The sequence below is a fragment of the Bufo gargarizans genome, chromosome 1 (assembly GCF_014858855.1).
Source record: "Bufo gargarizans isolate SCDJY-AF-19 chromosome 1, ASM1485885v1, whole genome shotgun sequence".
In the NCBI taxonomy this organism is placed as follows: Eukaryota; Metazoa; Chordata; class Amphibia; order Anura; family Bufonidae; genus Bufo; species Bufo gargarizans.
In genome coordinates, this window is record NC_058080.1 from 577,655,739 (window position 1) to 577,676,338 (window position 20,600).

At 43.5% G+C, this 20,600-nt stretch overlaps 2 protein-coding genes across 3 annotated transcripts in view; one reads left to right on the forward strand and one right to left on the reverse strand.

Moving 5' to 3' along the window:
- GPN3 (GPN-loop GTPase 3) overlaps window positions 1–18,664 on the reverse strand; it is a 34,250-nt gene extending 15,586 nt beyond the window's left edge. The window contains exons 1-7 of the mRNA XM_044275766.1: window positions 18,471–18,664; window positions 15,730–15,838; window positions 8,326–8,493; window positions 6,980–7,104; window positions 6,602–6,717; window positions 6,417–6,513; window positions 5,113–5,241 (exon numbers count right to left, since the gene is read on the reverse strand). Coding sequence (XP_044131701.1) covers window positions 5,113–5,241; window positions 6,417–6,513; window positions 6,602–6,717; window positions 6,980–7,104; window positions 8,326–8,493; window positions 15,730–15,838; window positions 18,471–18,518 — 792 coding nt within the window. The 5' untranslated portion in view covers window positions 18,519–18,664. The remainder of the gene's footprint in view (window positions 1–5,112; window positions 5,242–6,416; window positions 6,514–6,601; window positions 6,718–6,979; window positions 7,105–8,325; window positions 8,494–15,729; window positions 15,839–18,470) is intronic.
- A 139-nt stretch (window positions 18,665–18,803) lies between these two features.
- Window positions 18,804–20,600, forward strand: part of FAM216A (family with sequence similarity 216 member A) — a 33,964-nt gene continuing 32,167 nt past the window's right edge. For both annotated transcript variants that reach the window (XM_044275767.1, XM_044275768.1), the window contains exons 1-2: window positions 18,804–19,022; window positions 19,102–19,136. In XM_044275767.1, the coding sequence (XP_044131702.1) occupies window positions 18,946–19,022; window positions 19,102–19,136 (112 nt within the window). In that variant the 5' untranslated portion in view covers window positions 18,804–18,945. The remainder of the gene's footprint in view (window positions 19,023–19,101; window positions 19,137–20,600) is intronic.

A 20,600-nucleotide genomic window follows, 5' to 3' on the forward strand; every position in this document is an offset into this window, starting at 1 on the left:
ATCTCAATATAGGGAAGCAGGAGTACCAGCAGAATAGGAATCTAGGTGAGAGCAGTCAGTCAGAGAAAAACAGAGAAAAAACACCGGCACACCACCGGCCATCTTGAGCTTTTTAAACTGCTCCTGCCCCCTCCTCCCAGAAGGCCAGCACATCTGGAACACAAATCCGGCCACATGTTCAAAGCGGAAGTATGTCATGTGGAACGCACGCTCCGCCAGAAGTGAAGTCCATCGAAACACTCACGCTCTCTCCCTGTTTGGACCGCACGCTGAGGGGAGGCTCCGGAAGACATGTTTCCCCATGGATTAGGGCCACATGCAGTGGAACGCAACACCCCCTCCTGGGGCTGCTTCCTTTGATCTTTCAACTCCGGACATTGCATGGCCTCCCTCCCCTGGAGGAGCACACGCACCAAGTGGAAGCCCAGGACAACCACTGGCTTCTAGGGTCCCGCCAGCCCATCCTCTGGGCGACAGACCCCAGCAGGTTTACTACCACCTAGTCCTCCAGAACATATCTGGGACTTCCAGACTAGCGGTACTGACCTGAAAATAAAACAGCAGGTCTCGCACTCCAGGGACAGGAAACCACTGAGGTGGGAGAGAGGCTCCACCTTTTTTTTTAACAAAAGATGTTTATTAGTATTGCATCATGATCTTGAAAAAAAAACTGTACAATATCATCCATAATACAATAAAGTGCACATTACCATAGACATCCATTGCATACAAATTAGTTGACACATCTTTGTCAAGATCTACCAACATAATAAAATACAATTTTTCCCCATTTTATTCCCCACCCCCCCTCCCCCCACGTACAGGAATAATAACAATTCAAGTGTATCTGCCAAGGGTATACATATCTCTCTGGGCCCCTCCTTATTCGCCACCAACGCTAACCTAATATCCTGACTCCTTTATCTCCTCCTACTTATCCTGTCCTGAATCATTAACGACTACAGACCTTAAGCCTCCCCAGTCGTCCCTTGATGTCCTCCTGCAAATACCAAGCAGTTAGGGTGAACGGCTTCATGATCCTCGTTGTTTCAGCCATCTCCATGAAATTTATCATGAACTTTTTCCAGGTTTTATATAGCTTCTTTCCGGCTGTTTCCTTTTTACCTGTTGCTTCCAGCCACTCTAAGTGAAGCATGCGACGCAGACGTCTAAGAAGTTCAGCCTTTGATGGGACCCTTGATTCTAACCAGTTGGACAACAAACATCTTTTGGCCTCAAGGACTATCCTATGCCCCATTGCTGTGAGACCCCTGTTCTGCCTATCTCCCCCCTCATTTGACTCCTCCTGCTGTCCTGCATGCAGTATTGCCATTTGGATATCCAGTTCCTCCTTAAAATTACTGCCGTCTCTAAGAATTAGTCCCACCATCTTCCAATACTCCACTAATTTTGTGCAACTCCACAACCCATGCAAAAGATCCGTTTTAGGTGTAGAGCACCTGGGACCGGCTACAATCCTATTGGGCTTTGTACTAGTCACTGGCATATCAAATCCATATAGGGCATGATGTATAAATTTTAAAGTGAGTTTCTCTCATCGTCTCATTCACCACTGCCTTGTGTAAGGCTGCTATACCTATTCTCGCAATTGGGTAAACCTCCGCCAGATCCAATTTGTTCCCCCATCTCCCAAACAATCCCTGAGCGGTTGAGTACTCCCAAAAGGTACCGCAAACTGCCGTATAGGTGCGAAATGGATTGTCTGTTACCAGAAGTAATGAGTGAATCAAATTTATTCCGATTCCACTCACCAGTCATGTTGATAGCTAGACTATTACAATAATGCTTAATCTGCAGATATGGGAACAAATTAGATCCTGTCAACCCCCACCTATCTTCTAGTTCTTGCAAAGTCGCCCATCTATTTTCCTGGGTATGGAACAGATCACTTACTGTCTTAATGCCTTTGATCTTCCATTCCCTAAACGACCGCTCTGCTTGCCCTGGTGTAAAAGCTGGATTATCGTGCAAAGGGAGGTGTTTCGAGATCTGATACAGAAGTTTGTACAACTTTCTAAGATTTTTCCATGTTATTATGGAGTCTCGTAAGATTAGCGAGCATCTAGCTAAGCGGGGTAGTTGAGATAGTTTGGTATGCACCAGAGCCTTTAAATCCCAGGGTGCCGCTAGCTGCCTCTCCAATCTCAGATTTGAGTAGTGGGAAGTCTCATTAAACCAATCTAGTAGGTCTACTCAAACAAGCCAAATTGTAACCTCTGACATCAGGCACATTTAACCCTCCAATCTCCCTCCGCAGTTTCAACTTCCTCAGTGAGACTCTTGATTTCTTGCCAGGCTCCACCTTTTTATTCTGCAGGTTTCCTGTTCCTGGGGGCGGATCTTCTCTCTCCCTCTCTGAGGCGCTGTCGTGGGGGGAAGCCCTCAATATTTATTATCCTGATTCTGCAGTTTACAGAAACACCCCATGTGTGTTTGCAAAAAGCTGTTTGGCAAGACGGCAGGGCTCAGAAGGGAAGGAGAACCATATGGTTTTTCAAGGGCAGATTTTGCTGGAATGGTTTTCAGGTGCAAAATCATAAGTGAAGAGCACGCAAGGTACCTCTACAATAGAAACCCCAAAAAAGTGACCCCATTTTGGAACCTACACCGCTTAAGTAATTTAATGAGGGGTATTCTGACCACTTTGACCTCAAAAGGCGTTTGGGCAGACTAGATGGGCCAAATGGTTCTCATCTGCCGACACATTCTATGTTTCATACAATTTACACTTGACTGTGGAAATGACAATTTAAAATTCTTCCAATAAAATGTTGCATACGCTCCCCATTTTTCATTTTCACAAGGGGAACAGCAGAAAAGGCACCCCAAATTGTGTTAAGCATTTTCTCCTGAACACGGCAACGCACCATATTTAGCCGTAAATTGCTGTTTAGGCACACGGCAGGGGTCAGAAGAGAAGGAGCGCCATATGGTTCTTTGAGAGCAGATTTTGGTGGAAAGGCCATGTTGCTACTGATCAGCCTCTGGAGACCAGTACAGCCTTTTTCTAACAACGGTATATTTTATTTTTCTCTCAACGAAGCTTTATCATTGGTTTTATTTTGGGGTACATATGATTTTTTTATTGCTTTTTGGGAAGCAGGATAAAGAAAAGGCAACAACTCTAACATTGCTTTTTCGGTTTTGTTATTGTAGCGAAAACAGTGTAGAAAAAACTGATGTTATGTTTATTCTGCTGGTCAGTACGATTACAGTGATACCAATTTTATATTGTTTTTTTACGCCACTTTTACACAAAATATTTTTAAAGAAAAATCCTGTTTTTGTGTCACCAAGTGCCATATATATATTTTTTTTTATGCAGATCATTTTGTGTGGGGGCTCATTTTCTTCAGGATGGGTTGAGGTTTTCATTGGTACTATGTTGTGGTACATAGTACTTTTTGATTGCTTGCTATTGATATGCTTGCTTCACTTTTTGTAAGGCATGGTGACAAGAAAAATGACTGTTTTGACACAGTTTTTTGTGGTATGGTGTTCATCTGATGGGGTAGATCATGTGATATATTTATATAGCTAGTTGTTATGGTCGTATACCTAATATGTCTATTTCTTTTTGCTTTTTTTCAATCTTTTAAAAAATAAAAATAAAAAAAATATTAGTTTTTGTGTTGCCATTTACTGAGAGCCCTATTTTTCTGCCGATTGTCTTGTGTGGGGGCTAGTTTTTTAAGGGATGAGTTGACGTTTTTCATTGGTACCATTTTGGTGTACATAGTACTTTTTGATTGCTCACTTAAAGAGGACCTTTCACTAGTGTACAAACTAAAAACTAACTATACCTGTGGGCAGAGCGGCGCCCAGGGATCCCCCTGCACTTACTAGTATGTCTGGGCGCCGCTCCGTTCGCCCGGTATAGGCTCCGGTGTCTCTTCTCCGTCTGTTGTACTGGACTGATTTTTTTTATTTATTTTTTGTAGGAGGCGTGTCCCTTGCTGCAGTGCTGGCCAATCGCAGCACACAGCTCATAGCCTGGCTATGAGCTGTGTGCTGCGATTGGCCAGTGCTGCAGCAAGGGACACGCCTCCTACAAAAAAAAAAAAAAAAAAAAAAAATCAGTCCAGTACAACAGACGGAGAAGAGACACCGGAGCCTATACCGGGCGAACGGAGCGGCGCCCAGGCATACTAGTAAGTGCAGGGGGACCCCTGGGCGCCGCTCTGCCCACTGATATAGTTAGTTTTTAGTTTGTATATCAGTGAAAGGTCCTCTTTAAGCTTTTTGTAAGGCAAGGTGACAAAAAAAAAACAAAAAAAAAACAGCCATTTTGACTTTTCTTTTTTTTTTACCACGTTCACCTGACAAGGTAGATCATGTGCTATTTTGATAAAGCTGGTTTTAATGGACACAGCAATAACCAATATAACTTATTTTTTCTACAGAACGTCTTGTGTTGGAGCTTGTTTTTTTGCGGGATAAGTTAACGTTTCCATTGGTAACATTTTGGAGTATATAGTATTTTTTGATCACTCGCTATTAGACTTTTTGTAAGTCAATGTGATTTAAAAAAAAATAAAAAATGAATCCCATTTTGGCTTTTTTTTTTTTTTTTTAACAGAGTTCATCTGACAGGGTAGAACATGAGATATTTTTTATAGAGCCGGTCACTACGGAGGCTGCAATACCCAATATGTCTATTTTTATTTATTATTGTACCTTCAGGTTCTGATCCCTGTTTCAATGCAGTACAATACAGGCTGTTAAGGATGAGTATTCTCATCCTGGGTCATTAAGGGGTTAAACTGTGGTAGAAAAGTTGTCATTACTGCATGGAAATTGGAGGACACTCCACGCCTGACACATTGAACAGACCTGGTTAACACAAGTTCCTTTATACAAATATACTCTATATGCAAAGGTGTTCTCAAGCATTGGATAAAATCTGGAGCTTATGGACAGACTGCTCCTCAAAGGCAACTGATCCATGTGAGTAGAAGAAAAGAGTAGGTGGTTATGGGAGTGTTGCAGGTCGGAGATATCCTTCGCACACCCTATGAGCACTGGGTAGAGCGCTTGTGTGCATGTATATGTGGGTGCTCACTCTGGTTATATTGCAAATGACAAACCTACCCTTGGTTCTTTAAACTCCAGGTCTTCCCCATATTGTATAGCAAAATCTATATGTTGGAGGACGATGTTAATGCATTCTTCATCTGATCGGTCAAATGGTAGGAACCGAACCATGCTGTAATCATCAATCTAGTGCATGCAACAGACAAAAAGGAGGAGAAGAAATCACAAAATGTATCACATTAGTTAGATATTTTCCATGTTATTGGCACAATGGACACCAGAACTAGATCTTAGGGCAACCAAATAAATGCTGGTAGCTGTAGAGAGGACACAAGTATACCATCTTTGACATTTAGCTGAAATATTCCATGGCTGAATGCACACTACCACAGACAGAAAATACGAATTAAAAGAGTATTCCGGGTTTGAGATATTGATGATCTATCCCCCGATATCCCCAACAATCAGCTGTTTGCAGCAAACTCCAGCAACGGAACTAACACAGAGAGGAGGTGGTCCCATCGGTGATTGACAGCTCTCTCTGTATGCACAGTCATAAAAGGAAGGCTGTCAATCACTGATAGGTTCGCCTCCTTGATTTCAAAGCCCAGAATGAGCAGGAATATAAATGTATGAAATACAACATATACTGAATAAACTATATACCAATCTGCTCCGCTCCTCCTGCTCTATAACATGCTGCCTGCAGCTCAGAAATCATGTTCAACGTGACAGGTTCCCTTTAATAGTATTTGCTGGAGGCGACCGCCTCCAGAGTTAGAATAAAGTCCTGCAAGTTTCCTAGCAAGGAACTTTACCATTAAAATCTTAGGGTACTTTCACACTAGCATTTTTTGCTGGATCCGGCAGGGTTCCGCAAAAACACTTCTGATAATACAACCATTATGAACGGATCCAGTTGTATTATCTTTAACATACCCAAGACAGATCCGTCATGAACACTATTGAAAGTCAATGGGGCACGGACCAGTTTTCTATGGTGTCAGATTGTGTCAAATAAAACGGATCCGTCCCCATTGACTTGCATTGTGGATCATGACGGATCCATCTTGCTCCGCATCCCAGGATGGAAAGCGTTCTCCGGTATGAGAACGGAATGGAATGCATTTTGGAGCATTCCGTTCTGTTCAGTTACGTTTTGTCCCCATTGACAATGAATGGGGACAAAAACGGAAGTCTTTTTTTCTGGTATTGAGACCCTATGATGGATCTCCAAAAATATTAACGCTAGTGTGAAAGTAGCCTTAACTATTTGAAAACCATGCTAGTTTGAAGCCAGTCCATGGGACGTACCCTAAGCAGAAAGGATATAAAAAACTATTAAGAATGTCATAACTTACCAATTCACAAATTGCTTTAGTTAACTTCTTAAATTTCTTGCTCCTCAGCTTACCCGTTGAGTCTTCTATCATGGAATACATGTCTGGGTCTAGAAACCTATAACAAGTAAGAGCAATGTGTTGAGGTACAAAATAATCTTTCCTACACATGACATATTGACAAGTAGGACTGTTTTTACTCTTACTTTTCTATTTCCTTTTTTGCCTTCTTGCTCAATAAATCCATCTTGGTCATGATGTTGCATTGTGGTATCTCCAAAGAGACCATGGCACTTAGGGCAGCCATGGCACCAGAAATAAACTAAAAGAGAAACAAACCCCTAGTAAAATAGCCTTCCAATTCCATTCTCCTGCTTGGACATGAGACACGCTAGCTAACTGCATAATGACCTGTCCCTCAGCAACTTACCATTGGCATCTCTCCATGGCCAATGTCAGACTGAGCAGGAGAATGGAATTAAGGTTGGTACTAAGACTGCAGAAGATGCTGATGACACCTTCAGGGCATGACATGGCAACATAAAAAAAAACTGTTGATTTCCCTGTTTGGATGTAAAACATACCTTGAAAGACTCCACCATGAATTGAGAATCAACCAGGAAGACTCCACAGACTCTGAACTCCCACTGCTGAAGCTGCTCCACCAGGTACTTCATAACTGGCAGATGCGTGTATAGTTCTATTTGACCTGGTAAATTCATAAAAGCTAGTTAAAACTGAACTAGTACTGTCATAGCAAAGCCTTTTTTCCCCACAGTATACACAATGAGTGAGCACCGCCTAATTTGGGGGAGGAAGGCGATCCTCTCATTAGGACATTTAATATCTTAGGGTAGAACAAGACATCTCGGGCAGACAAGAACCAGCCCCAATGCAGCTGAAAACTAAGCACCCATGCAAGAAGCAGCTGTTTTCTATCAGTGTTCATCACTTGCCTATTAATGGCAGCATGTTTTGGTAGATCTGCCTGCAAAACAGTGTGGCCATTAAAGGGATCGCCCCACCATAACAACTTATCTCCTGTCCACACAGTATCTGATAGGTGGGGGTCTGACCACTGGGGCCCACAACGATTACAAGAATGAGGCGCTGGGTTTTTCCTGAGTGAATGGAGCAGCGGTTACGCATGCCGCACCATTCAACTCTATGGGACTGTCAGAGATAACTGAGCAATGTACTCTTTGGCAGTCCCATAGAGTTAAATGCAAAGACAGTAGATAATTACTCCAGCACCTCATTCTTGTGGTGGGTGGGGGTCCTTACAGTTGGACCCCCACTTGATCAGATACTTATACCTTACCACGTGGAAAGAAAATAAGTTTTTATGCCGGGACAAACCTTTTAAACAAGAAGCAAGAAAGTGACAGTATATGACAATGTGATAGAAAGCAGCTGCAGCTTGCATGGCGGTTTTCTGCTGCACTGCGGTTCCATCGCAACTGCCCAGCAGCTGTCATATCTGGTCCGGCCCTTACTGAGAGAGATGCATCCAGTGATAACATATGATTATAAGGTGAATAGCTGCTAAAACCCTGAAAATCTGATAGTCACTTAAAAAAATGTATGGGGCACTTTAAGCATTACATTTAATGCACATGACCATATTTTTATCCATATGCTATCCATTTTTTGCGCATAATACACTGACCCATTCATTTCTATGGAGTCATGCACACATCCGTACTTTTTGCAGATCCATGAGGCTGTTCAGGAAATTATAGGACATATGGTATTCTTGTCCTTATTGTGGAGGAGAACAGTACTATCTATTGACAGGAGTGAGGAAAAAAAACGCAGACTGCACATGGAACGTATCTGTACTTTGCAGACCAGAATGCGGAAACAGCCTTAATCTATTGGTGTGGATGCTGCTGCGATGTACTGTACTATAGAGAGCATATACAATCACCTGGGCAGTCAAACAGTATATAATCATCTTCAGTGTGGCCCAAGCAGCTCTCCAGCCAGTCAAAGTTATTAGCAAAATACTCCATACAATACACTAGTCCGCCATTAGGACCAAACCGCAGAGATCCATCTTCCATCACATCATCTACTTCGATGAGCTCTCGGATATCTGAATTGGCATAAAAAAAAGAAAAAAGTAACATAGAAATGTTAACCATTTTCACCACTTAAAGGGGTATTCCAGGAAGGCCTATTATACGCAGTGTAGTTCCGATGCTGGGAAATACATAGATCTGTCTAGGGCTGCAGTTATCGATTATTTTAGTAATCCAATATTCTACCGATTAATCAAGTACGCTAATAAGAAAAAAAATTAAAAGAAGAGTTTTTATAGAAAACCAATCAGGCCCCCTGCCATCAGTCTCCCCCCCCAGTTCCCCCTCTAATGGAATTCGCTCCTCTAGCAGTGCCACATGCCACCAGCTCCTCCCCCAATGCCACCAGCTCCCCCACTCCTCCTCCTAGCCATGAGTGCCCAGCTGCAGCACCAGTGAACCAAAATACTTACGTGTAGGGGTGATGCAGACACTCTTCTCCACGTGCTGCACTGGGACCTGAAGTCACACAGCATAAGGTCATAGTGCACGCTTACGTGCACTACGTCCTGACGATGTGTGTACATCAGGATCCAGTGCAGCGGGTGACCACGGAGCGCGAGTAATAGCAAGTGCTTCACTCATACTCTGTGGTCACATGGCACAAACGAAGAAAATCTTATTGGGGGGTGCAGATTGTTACACTCCCCTCCAATCAGATATTGATGGCCTATTTTGGGCGTATTAATATATATATATATATATATATATATATATATATATATATATATATATATTTTTTTTTTTTTTTGTTTGATTTGGAGAGAACTGACTACCAATAGAGTGTTTTCACCAAACTATAGCTCTTTATTTGCAAAACGAAGACTTTGCCTGAACAGGAGGCGGCTATGACAATGACTTTGTTTTTTTCTTTTCTTACTTGTATTTCACTTTTTTAAATAGTTTTTTGGCACATAATATGTCCACCAGACTGTGCTATTCTTGCCGTCAAAATGACTGTAAAGCTCGAAAGAACCCTATAGCATCAACAGAACCTAATCCTATTGAATAAAACTGCGGTCAGACTTCTCCCAGCCTGAAATAACTAAAAACTTGAACATAAGATATTCTTTCAGTTATAAGGGGTGGTCCGAGATAATAAAAAATGTACGCACAAGCCCCCAAATGGCGTAAAATAAATTAAGCCATACATATTTTCTCCTGCACCACCGGTCCCATCCCCCTGCTGCTTCTTTACAGACTGCAATGGGTGTGTGTAGGTATATGGCACGTCACCACTGCAGCCTATCACTGTCCTATGCAGCATACTGCTGAGCACAGCGATTGGCTGTAACAGTCACACAACTGCTGCAGTCTGTAAACAAGCAGCACCAGGAAAACCAGACCGATGGCATAGAAAATAAAGACAGACAAAGCTAAGTATACCATCATGATTTTTTAGTTATTTTTTTTATAACTGTACAGCATTTGGGGGAATGTCCGAGATTTTTATTTATATCGGACAGCTTCTTTAAAGAGTTAAATAAAAGTTAACATTCTACCTACTTCTAATCAGGGGTGGATTTAGTTTGGGGACCTTGACATTCCCCTCAGACTAGACCTCCCAATCCAGATTTCATTTGCATCTGCGCCCTCAAAATGCAAATAGAGGATACAACAATTACGGAGCAGGAAGCAGTCAGCTCCCCGCTCCACCATTCGCTCTATGACCAGTCATCAGAAGCACGACGCAGGCAGGCCGAATGACACCACTGCATTCTGCCTGCTACATGCCAGTGCGGGACATAGTAGAAAGTCAACATCTCCCTGAGGGACACCAGCCATGAGAGGGGAAGGGTCAGACCCAGTGATCCTCCACAAGAGCAGCTGAGAAATCTGTATGCTATCTGTGGTGTTACATAGGACTGCACATAATATCTACTACATTATCTGTGCTCCGAGTTATTACTGTTATCCGTAGTGTTACATAGGACTGCAAGTAATATCTACTACATTACCTGTACTTAAAGAGTTATCAGTGTTACATAGGACTGCACATATCTGCTACATTATCTGTACTCAGAGAGCTATCAGTGTTATCTGTGGTGTTACATAGGACTGCAGATGACATTTACTACATTATCTGTGCTCAGAGAGTTATCACTGTTATCTGTAGTGTTACATAGGACTGCAGGTAATATCTGCTACATTATCTGTACTTAGAGAGTTATCAGTGTTAGGCCTCTTTCACACTTGCGTTGTCCGGATCCGGCGTGTACTCCACTTGCCGGAATTACACGCCGGATCCGGAAAAACGCAAGTGTACTGAAAGCATTTGAAGACGGATCCGCCTTCAAAATGCTTTCAGTGTTACTATGGCACCCAGGACGCTATTAAAGTCCTGGTTGCCATAGTAGGAGCGGGGAGCGGTATACTTACACTCCGCGCGGCTCCCGGGGCGCTCCAGAGTGACGTCAGAGCGCCCCATGCGCATGGACGACGTGCCATGCGATCACGTGATCCATGCGCTTGGGGCGCCCTGACGTCACTCTGGAGCGCCCCGGGAGCCGCACGGATGGTAAGTATACTGCTCACCCGCTACACTTTACCATGGCTGCCGGGACTTTAGCGTCCCGGCAGCCATGGTAACCACTCTAAAAAAGCTAAACGTCGGATCTGGCAATGCGCCGAAACGACGTTTAGCTTAACCGCCTCCGGACCGCCTAACGCAGATGTGCGGTCCGGAGGCGGCAGCCCTGCGCAGATTGACACTTATACGCGTCATCTCGCGAGGGCCGAGATTTCCTGTGAACGCGCGCGCTCACAGGAACGGAAGGTAAGTGAGTGGATCTCCAGCCTGCCAGCGGCGATCGCTCGCTGGCAGGCTGGAGATGTGATTTTTTTAACCCCTAACAGGTATATTAGACGCTGTTTTGATAACAGCGTCTAATATACCTGCTACCTGGTCCTCTGGTGGTCCCTTTTGTTTGGATCGACCACCAGAGGACACAGGTAGCTGTGTAAAGTACCACAAAAAACACTACACTACACCCCCCCCCCCTGTCACTTATTAACCCCTTATGAACCCCTGATCACCCCATACAGACTCAAGGATCACCCCCCTGTCATTGATCACCCCCCTGTCATTGATCACCCCCCTGTCATTGATCACCCCCCTGTCATTGATCACCCCCCTGTCATTGATCACCCCCCTGTCATTGATCACCCCCCTGTCATTGATCACCCCCCTGTCAGGCTCCGTTCAGACGTCCGTATGATTTTTACGGATACATGGATCGGATCCCCAAAACACATACGGACGTCTAAATGGAGCCTTACAGGGGGGTGATCAATGACAGGCGGGTAATGACCCATATAGATTCCCTGATCACCCCCTGTCATTGATCACCCCCCTGTAAGGCTCCATTCAGATATCCGTATGATTTTTACAGATCCACGGATACATGGATCGGATCCGCAAAACACATACGGACGTCTGAATGGAGCCTTACAGGGGGGTGATCACCCATATAGACTTCCTGATCACTTCCCTGTCATTGATCACCCCCTGTAAGGCTCCATTCAGATGTCCGTATGATTTTTACAGATCCACGGATACATGGATCGGATCCGCAAAAGGCATACGGACGTCTGAATGCAAGCCTTACAGGGGGGTGATCAATGACAGGCGGGTGATCACCCATATAGATTCCCTGATCACCCCCTGTCATTGATCACCCTGTAAGGCCCCTAAATTGCCAGGGCAGTATAAATACCCCACATGTGACCCCATTTCGGAAAGAAGACACCCCAAGGTATTCCGTGAGGGGCATATTGAGTCCATGAAAGATTGAAATTTTGGTCCCAAGTTAGCGGAAAGGGAGACTTTGTGAGAAAATACCCAAAAAATATAAAAAATAATTTACGCTAACTTGTGCCAAAAAAAAATCAAAAAAAAAAAAAATCGATGAACTCGCCATGCCCCTCATTGAATACCTTGGGGTGTCTTCTTTCCAAAGTGGGGTCACATGTGGGGTATTTATACTGCCCTGGCTTTTTAGGGGCCCGAAAGCGTGAGAAGAAGTCTGGGATCCAAATGTCTAAAAATGCCCTCCTAAAAGGAATTTGGGCCCCTTTGCGCATCTAGGCTGCAAAAAAGTGTCACACATCTGGTATCGCTGTACTCAGGAGAAGTTGGGGAATGTGTTTTGGGGTGTCATTTTACATATACCCATGCTGGGTGAGATAAATATCTTGGTCAAATGCCAACTTTGTATAAAAAAAAATTGGAAAAGTTGTCTTTTGCCAAGATATTTCTCTCACCCAGCATGGGTATATGTAAAATGACACCCCAAAACACATTCCTCAACTTCTCCTGAGTACGGCGATACCAGATGTGTGACACTTTTTTGCCGCCTAGGTGGGCAAAGGGGCACACATTCCAAAGAGCACCTTTCAGATTTCACAGGGCATTTTTTACACATTTTGATTTCAAACTACTTACCACACATTAGGGCCCCTAGAATGCCAGGGCAGTATAACTACCCCACAAGTGACCCCATTTTGGAAAGAAGACACCCCAAGGTATTCCGTGAGGGGCATGGCGAGTTCCTAGAATTTTTTATTTTCTGTCACAAGTTAGCGGAAAATGATGATTTATTTTTTTTTTTCTTACAAAGTCTCATATTCCACTAACTTGTGACAAAAAATAAAAAATTCTAGGAACTCCCCATGCCCCTCACGGAATACCTTGGGGTGTCTTCTTTCCAAAATGGGGTCACTTGTGGCGTAGTTATACTGCCATGGCAATTTAGGGGCCCATATGTGTGAGAAGTACTTTGCAATCAAAATGTGTAAAAAATGGCCTGCGAAATCCGAAAGGTGCACTTTGGAATATGTGCCCCTTTGCCCACCTTGGCTGCAAAAAAGTGTCACACATCTGGTATCGCCGTACTCAGGAGAAGTTGGGGAATGTGTTTTGGGGTGTCATTTTACATATACCCATGCTGGGTGAGAGAAATATCTTGGTCAAATGCCAACTTTGTATAAAAAAATTGGAAAAGTTGTCTTTTGCCAAGATATTTCTCTCACCCAGCATGGGTATATGTAAAATGACACCCCAAAACACATTCCCCAACTTCTCCTGAGTACGGCGATACCAGATGTGTGACACTTTTTTGCAGCCTAGGTGGGCAAAGGGACCCACATTCCAAAGTGCACCTTTCGGATTTCACCGGTCAATTTTTACTGATTTTGATTGCAAACTTCTTCTCACACATCTGGGCCCCTAAATTGCCAGGGCAGTATAACTACGCCACAAGTGACCCCATTTTGGAAAGAAGACACCCCAAGGTATTCCGTGAGGGGCATGGCAAGTTCCTAGAATTTTTTATTTTTTGTCGCAAGTTATTGGAATGAGACTTTGTAAGAAAAAAAAATAAAAAATCATCATCATTTTCCGCTAATTTGTGACAAAAAATAAAAAGTTCTATGAACTCACTATGCCCATCAGCGAATACCTTAGGGTGTCTACTTTCCGAAATGGGGTCATTTGTGGGGGTTTTTCTACTGTCTGGGCATTGTAGAACCTCAGGAAACATGACAGGTGCTCAGAAAGTCAGAGCTGCTTCAAAAAGCGGAAAGTCACATTTTTGTACTATAGTTTGTAAACGCTATAACTTTTACCCAAACCATTTTTTTTTGCCCAAACATTTTTTTTTTTTATCAAAGACATGTAGAACAATAAATTTAGCGAAAAATTAATATGGATGTCTGTTTTTTTGCAAAATTTTACAGCTGAAAGTGAAAAATTTCATTTTTTTGCAAAAAAATCGTTAAATTTCGATTAATAGCAAAAAAAGTAAAAATGTCAGTAGCAATGAAATACCACCAAATGAAAGCTCTATTAGTGAGAAGAAAAGGAGGTAAAATTCATTTGGGTGGTAAGTTGCATGACCGAGCAATAAACTGTGAAAGTAGTGTAAAAAGTGGCCTGGTCATTAAGGGGGTTTCAGCTAGCGGGGTTGAAGTGGTTAAGGCCGGATCCGGATCAATGCCTTTCAATGGTGCAGTATTTTCTCCGGCCAAAAAACGTTCCGTTCCGGAACTGAAGACATCCTGATGCATCCTGAACGGATTTCACTCCATTCAGAATGCATTAGGATAATCCTGATCAGGATTCTTCCGGCATAGAGCCCCGACGACGGAACTCTATGCCGGAAGACAATAACGCAGGTGTGAAAGAGCCCTTACCTATTTTCACACTAGCTTTTTTTGCGGATCAGTCATGGTTCTGGAAAAACACTTCTGTTACAATAATACAACCGCATACATCCATCATGAACGGATCCGGTTGTGTTATATATTCTATAGCCATGGCGGATGCGTCTTGAACACCATTGAAAGTCAACGGGGGACGGCTCAGTTTTCTATTGTGTCAGAAAAATGATCCGTCCCCATTGATGTCATTGTGTGTCAGGACGGATCCATTTGGCTCCACTTCGTCAGGCGCACAGCAAAACGCTGCAGGCATCCTCCGGAGCGGAATGGAGACTGAACGGAGGCAAACTGATGCATTCTGAGTGGATCCTTTACCATTCAGAATGCATTAGGGCAAAACTGATCCATATTGGACCGCTTTTGAGAGCCCTGAACGGATCTCAGAAACTGTAAGCCAAAACGCTAGTGTGAAAGTAGCCTTATCTGTGGTGTTACATAGAACTGCAGGTAACATTTACTAAAACAAACACAATGCAACAGCACTCTGCAAACAGAAACAATAAAGTAAATACAATAGTGCCATACTCACTATAGGACATTTAAAATGCTAATGCAGAGTTATAAATGTTAGATTCTTGGTAAATACATTTTGCACAAAATCATTTGTGCCTGTCCGCCAGCGTCAAGACGATCTCTTTAGGACAGGAACCTAAGCTAAACACTACCTCCGCTGGTGCCATACTGGCCTCCTTTAAATCCAGAGAATGCAGGTTCCACATGCAACAGCTGACTGTGTGACAAGGCGTTTCTATGATCCACTTTTATTTTCTATCCACTGACGATCATGTGGTAAACATACAGACTCATTTATTAAAACCATCTAGCAGAGAAACAGTCTTAGTTGGCCTGAGCAACCGGAGCTCACCTTTTAGTTCTTGAGTGTTCTTAAAAAAAAATGAAGAGCGAGCTCTGATTGGCTGCTATGGTTTTTATCCAGAGGGTTGGTCATCAGTAAAAAAGAGATCTCGGAAAACCCTTTTAATCTTTGCACTGTTAATATACATATTCTGCTAAACTTTTACACAACTTACCTGCCATGACTGGATAGTCAAAATATTCTGCCGCAGGGTCCAGATTGACAACTTGCACCGACCTGTTCAGGGTCTCGCAGTGCTGGACCATGGTGGAACAGTAGGTGCTCTGCAGCAAGACAAAGAAGGATCAATAATGTGACAGAGCAAGGTGTCCGAGGTGTGAAAGGTGTGTATGACAACATGAGGCGGCTCCGTACACGGCAGTGGTGGCTGTGTTATACGGCTGACACCCGTCTACTGTGGCCTCTGCAGGAGATACCTCCACCCCCCACTGATGCCACAGGACCTCCCAGCATCTGTGCAGGAGGGAGGGGACTCTCCGATCAGGCAGGGTCCTGACTGGTTGTCATGGCAGCCTTCTGAAGAATGCAGGTAAATTCACTATTCACGGTAATACAGAAATACGAGCAATTGTGGATTCATGCCCCCTAAGGGGAACCCAAAAAAGAAAAAAAATCAATTAAATATATATATATATATATATATATATATATATATATATATATATATATATATATACATATACACACATACATACATACATACACACACACATATACACAGTACAGAGCAAAAGTTTGGACACATCTTCTCATTCAAAGAGTTTTCTTTATTTTCATGACTATGAAAATTGTAGATTCACACTGAAGGCAGCAAAACTATGAATTAACACATGTGGAATTATATACATAACAAAAAAGTGTGAAACAACTGAAAATATGTCATATTCTAGGTTCTTCAAAGTAGCCACCTTTTGCTTTGATTACTGCTTTGCACACTCTTGGCATTCTCTTGATGAGCTTCAAGAGGTAGTCACCTGAAATGGTTTTCACTTCACAGGTGTGCCCTGTCAGGTTTAATAAGTGGGATTTCTTGCCTTATAAATGGGGTTGGGACCATCAGTTGCATTGTGGAGAAGTCAGGTGGATACACAGCTGATAGTCCTACTGAATAGACTGTTAGAATTTGTATTATGGCAAGAAAAAAAGCAGCTAAGTAAAGAAAAACGAGTGGCCATCATTACTTTAAGAAATGAAGGTCAATCAGTCCTAAAAATTGGGAAAACTTTGAAAGTGTCCCCAAGTGCAGTCACAAAAACCATCAAGCGCTACAAAGAAACTGGCTCACATGCGGACCGCCCCAGGAAAGGAAGACCAAGAGTCACCTCTGCTGCGGAGGATAAGTTCATCCGAGTCACCAGCCTCAGAAATCGCGGTTAACAGCAGCTCAGATTAGAGACCAGGTCAATGCCACACAGAGTTCTAGCAGCAGACACATCTCTAGAACAACTGTTAAGAGGAGACTGTGTGAATCAGGCCTTCATGGTAGAATATCTGCTAGGAAACCACTGCTAAGGACAGGCAAGAAGCAGAAGAGACTTGTTTGGGCTAAAGAACACAAGGAATGGACATTAAACCAGTGGAAATCTGTGCTTTGGTCTGATGAGTCCAAATTTGAGATCTTTGGTTCCAACCACCGTGTCTTTGTGCGACGCAGAAAAGGTGAACGGATGGACTCTACATGCCTGGTTCCCACCGTGAAGCATGGAGGAGGAGGTGTGATGGTGTGGGGGTGCTTTGCTGGTGACACTGTTGGGGATTTATTCAAAATTGAAGGCATACTGAACCAGTATGGCTACCACAGCATCTTGCAGCGGCATGCTATTCCATCCGGTTTGCGTTTAGTTGGACCATCATTTATTTTTCAACAGGACAATGACCCCAAACACACCTCCAGGCTGTGTAAGGGCTATTTGACCATGAAGGAGTGATGGGGTTCTGCGCCAGATGACCTGGCCTCCACAGTCACCGGACCTGAACCCAATCGAGATGGTTTGGGGTGAGCTGGACCGCAGAGTGAAGGCAAAAGGGCCAACAAGTGCTAAGCATCTCTGGGAACTCCTTCAAGACTGTTGGAAGACCATTTCAGGTGATTACCTCTTGAAGCTCATCAAGAGCATGCCAAGAGTGTGCAAAGCAGTAATCAAAGCAAAAGGTGGCTACTTTGAAGAACCTAGAATATGACATATTTTCAGTTGTTTCACACTTTTTTGTTATGTATATAATTCCACATGTGTTAATTCATAGTTTTGATGCCTTCAGTGTGAATCTACAATTTTCATAGTCATGAAAATAAAGAAAACTCTTTGAATGAGAAGGTGTGTCCAAACTTTTGGTCTGTACTGTATACTTATATCTATATCATTAAAATGTACATTTCCAGAACTGGTCTGGTCCTGTTAGGTGTAAAGCCACCTCTGAAGCATATGGTTTTCTACCTGTTGTAAAACTACAATTCCCAGCATGCCTTGACATAATGTATTGTGCCACATGTATCAATAAAGATAGTATACATGGTGCACTAATAACTGGGTATTGCGGTCTTATGCACAGCACAATGACATGTAGCTGCGGCACTTTGGGTTTCTTAACCATTTTCAACACCCCTGCTTGCTTTTACTCAACACATTTATAGGCCTCCTACTAGCCAAGGTTTTGTTACAACGGTACCAGTCAAGGCAATCCTCTGTGAGCTCAACAGATTGGCAGAAGTGTATGTGCGGCTGCCTAGACTGGATACAACGCAGTATAAAAATGTTTCCATTCACGGACAGCAAGCAGAGATCTTGAGAAACGTGAAAGTAAATTAGAAAGACGTATAACATCTTTTACTCAGGTCAGCCACTGTGCTGACTGATGAAACGATCACCTCAGGGCCCCGCACTAGGCCGCGCTCACCTTCCCACTGCCCGCCGGCCCCATCACGAGCTGCGCGTAGCGAGGCATGCTGTCCGCACTGTACACCGGCCGGGCATGAAGTTGGAGCGACAGCCAATGTTTACACGTAACTTCACTTCCGGGACACTACGGTGGCCGTGAGGGAACAAACTAAATGTGGCATTATGTCCGGAATACGAAAGTCACAAAGTAATTCGGGAAATCCTATAGGCGGGCGAACAACACGTGACAGGTCCGCGGTTCCCGGAGCTACGTTCGCGTCATTATTATCACTGGTGCAAAAGAGGTGTTATTCTTTTGCGCCTGCGCAGTATTACCCGCTCAAACCTTCAGGCTGCGCATGCGCAGGTCTGTCACTTCTCTCCAGGAGCATCCAACCAGTAGACAGATGTGAATCCCACTGTGTGCATGTAACCATGGGGACCTGGCATCTTCCTAGAAGGCTAGCAGCTGGGCGAGGCACCTGCAGGAGAAGATGGAGAGGTTCACAAGATGCCCGGCTCCCAGTTCTAAGAGTAAGAACATACCAGCCCAGAAGAAGCCCAATGTAAGGTCAGTCAGCTGCTGATGTGATGTGGATGTAGTACCTGCCAGCCACTGCCTCATCTTACATACCTGCATCTGTCTTTAGGAGCATGGATTGTGGCCGCAAGGATCTTGGAGCTGGTGAGTGCCTTATCAGATCTGGATCTTGTTTGTGGATCTGTCAGTTTTAAAGGGGTTAAAGGGGTAACTAATGTAAAAAATGAAAATCAGACATCATATAACAAAGCTAGAACCAGCCCTGTACCTCACATGGATCCAGAGATCTCCCCATTCATTGCTCTGATTTATATTATAAGAGGACCTTTCACCGATTATGACTCTGTGAACTAAGAATACAGACATATAGAGCGGCGCCCGGGGATCTCACGGCACTTACTATTATCCCCGAGGCGCGGCTCCGTTCTCCCGGTATAGGCTCCGGTATCTCCGGCCACTAAGTTATAGTAGGCGGAGTCTGCCCTTGTTCTGCTCTAGCGCTGGCCAATCGCATTGCAGAGCTCACAGCCTGGGAGAAAATAACCTCCTAGGCTGTGAGCTCTGTGCTGCGACTGGCCAGCGCTAGAGCAGAACAAGGGCAGACTCCGCCTACCATAACTTTGTGACCGAAATCTCCGCCTACCATAACTTAGTGAGTGCAGATACCGGAGGGCATAGCGGGAGAGCGGAGCGGCGCCCAGGGATAATAGTAAGTGCAGTGAGATTCCTGGCCGCCACTCTCCATGTCTGTATACTTAGTTCACAGTGTCAGGATCGGTGAAAGGTCCTCTTTAACCACTTCAGCCCCCCTAGCTTAAACCCCCTTAATGACCAGACCACTTTTTACAATTCTGCACTACACTACTTTCACCGTTTATCGCTCGGTCATACAACTTACCACCCAAATGAATTTTACCTCCTTTTCTTCTCACTAATAGAGCTTTCATTTGGTGGTATTTCATTGCTGCTCACATTTTTACTTTTTTTGTTATTAATCGAAATTTAACAACATTTTTGCAAAAAAAAACAAATTTTTCACTTTCAGTTGTAAAATTTTTCAAAAAGAACGACATCCATATATAAATTTTTCGCTAAATTTATTGTTCTACATGTCTTTGATAAAAAAAAATGTTTGGGTAAAAAAAATAATTGTTTGGGTAAAACTATGGTACAAAAATGTGAATTTCCGCTTTTTGAAGCGGCTCTGACTTTCTGAGCACCTGTCATGTTTCCTGAGGTTCTACAATGCCCAGACAGTAGAAAACCCCCACAAATGACCCCATTTCGGAAAGTAGACACCCTAAGGTATTTGCTGATGGGCATAGTGAGTTCATAGAACTTTTTATTTTTTGTCACAAGTTAGTGGAAAATGATGATTTTTATTTATTTTTTTCCTTACAAAGTCTCATATTCCACTAACTTGTGACAAAAAATAAAAACCTCCATGAACTCACTATGCCCATCATGAAATACCTTGGGGTGTCTTCTTTCCAAAATGGGGTCACTTGTGGGGTAGTTATACTGCCCTGGCATTTTAGGGGCCCAAATGCGTGCGAAGTAGTTTGAAATCAAAATCTGTAAAAAATGCCCTGTGAAATCCAAAAGGTG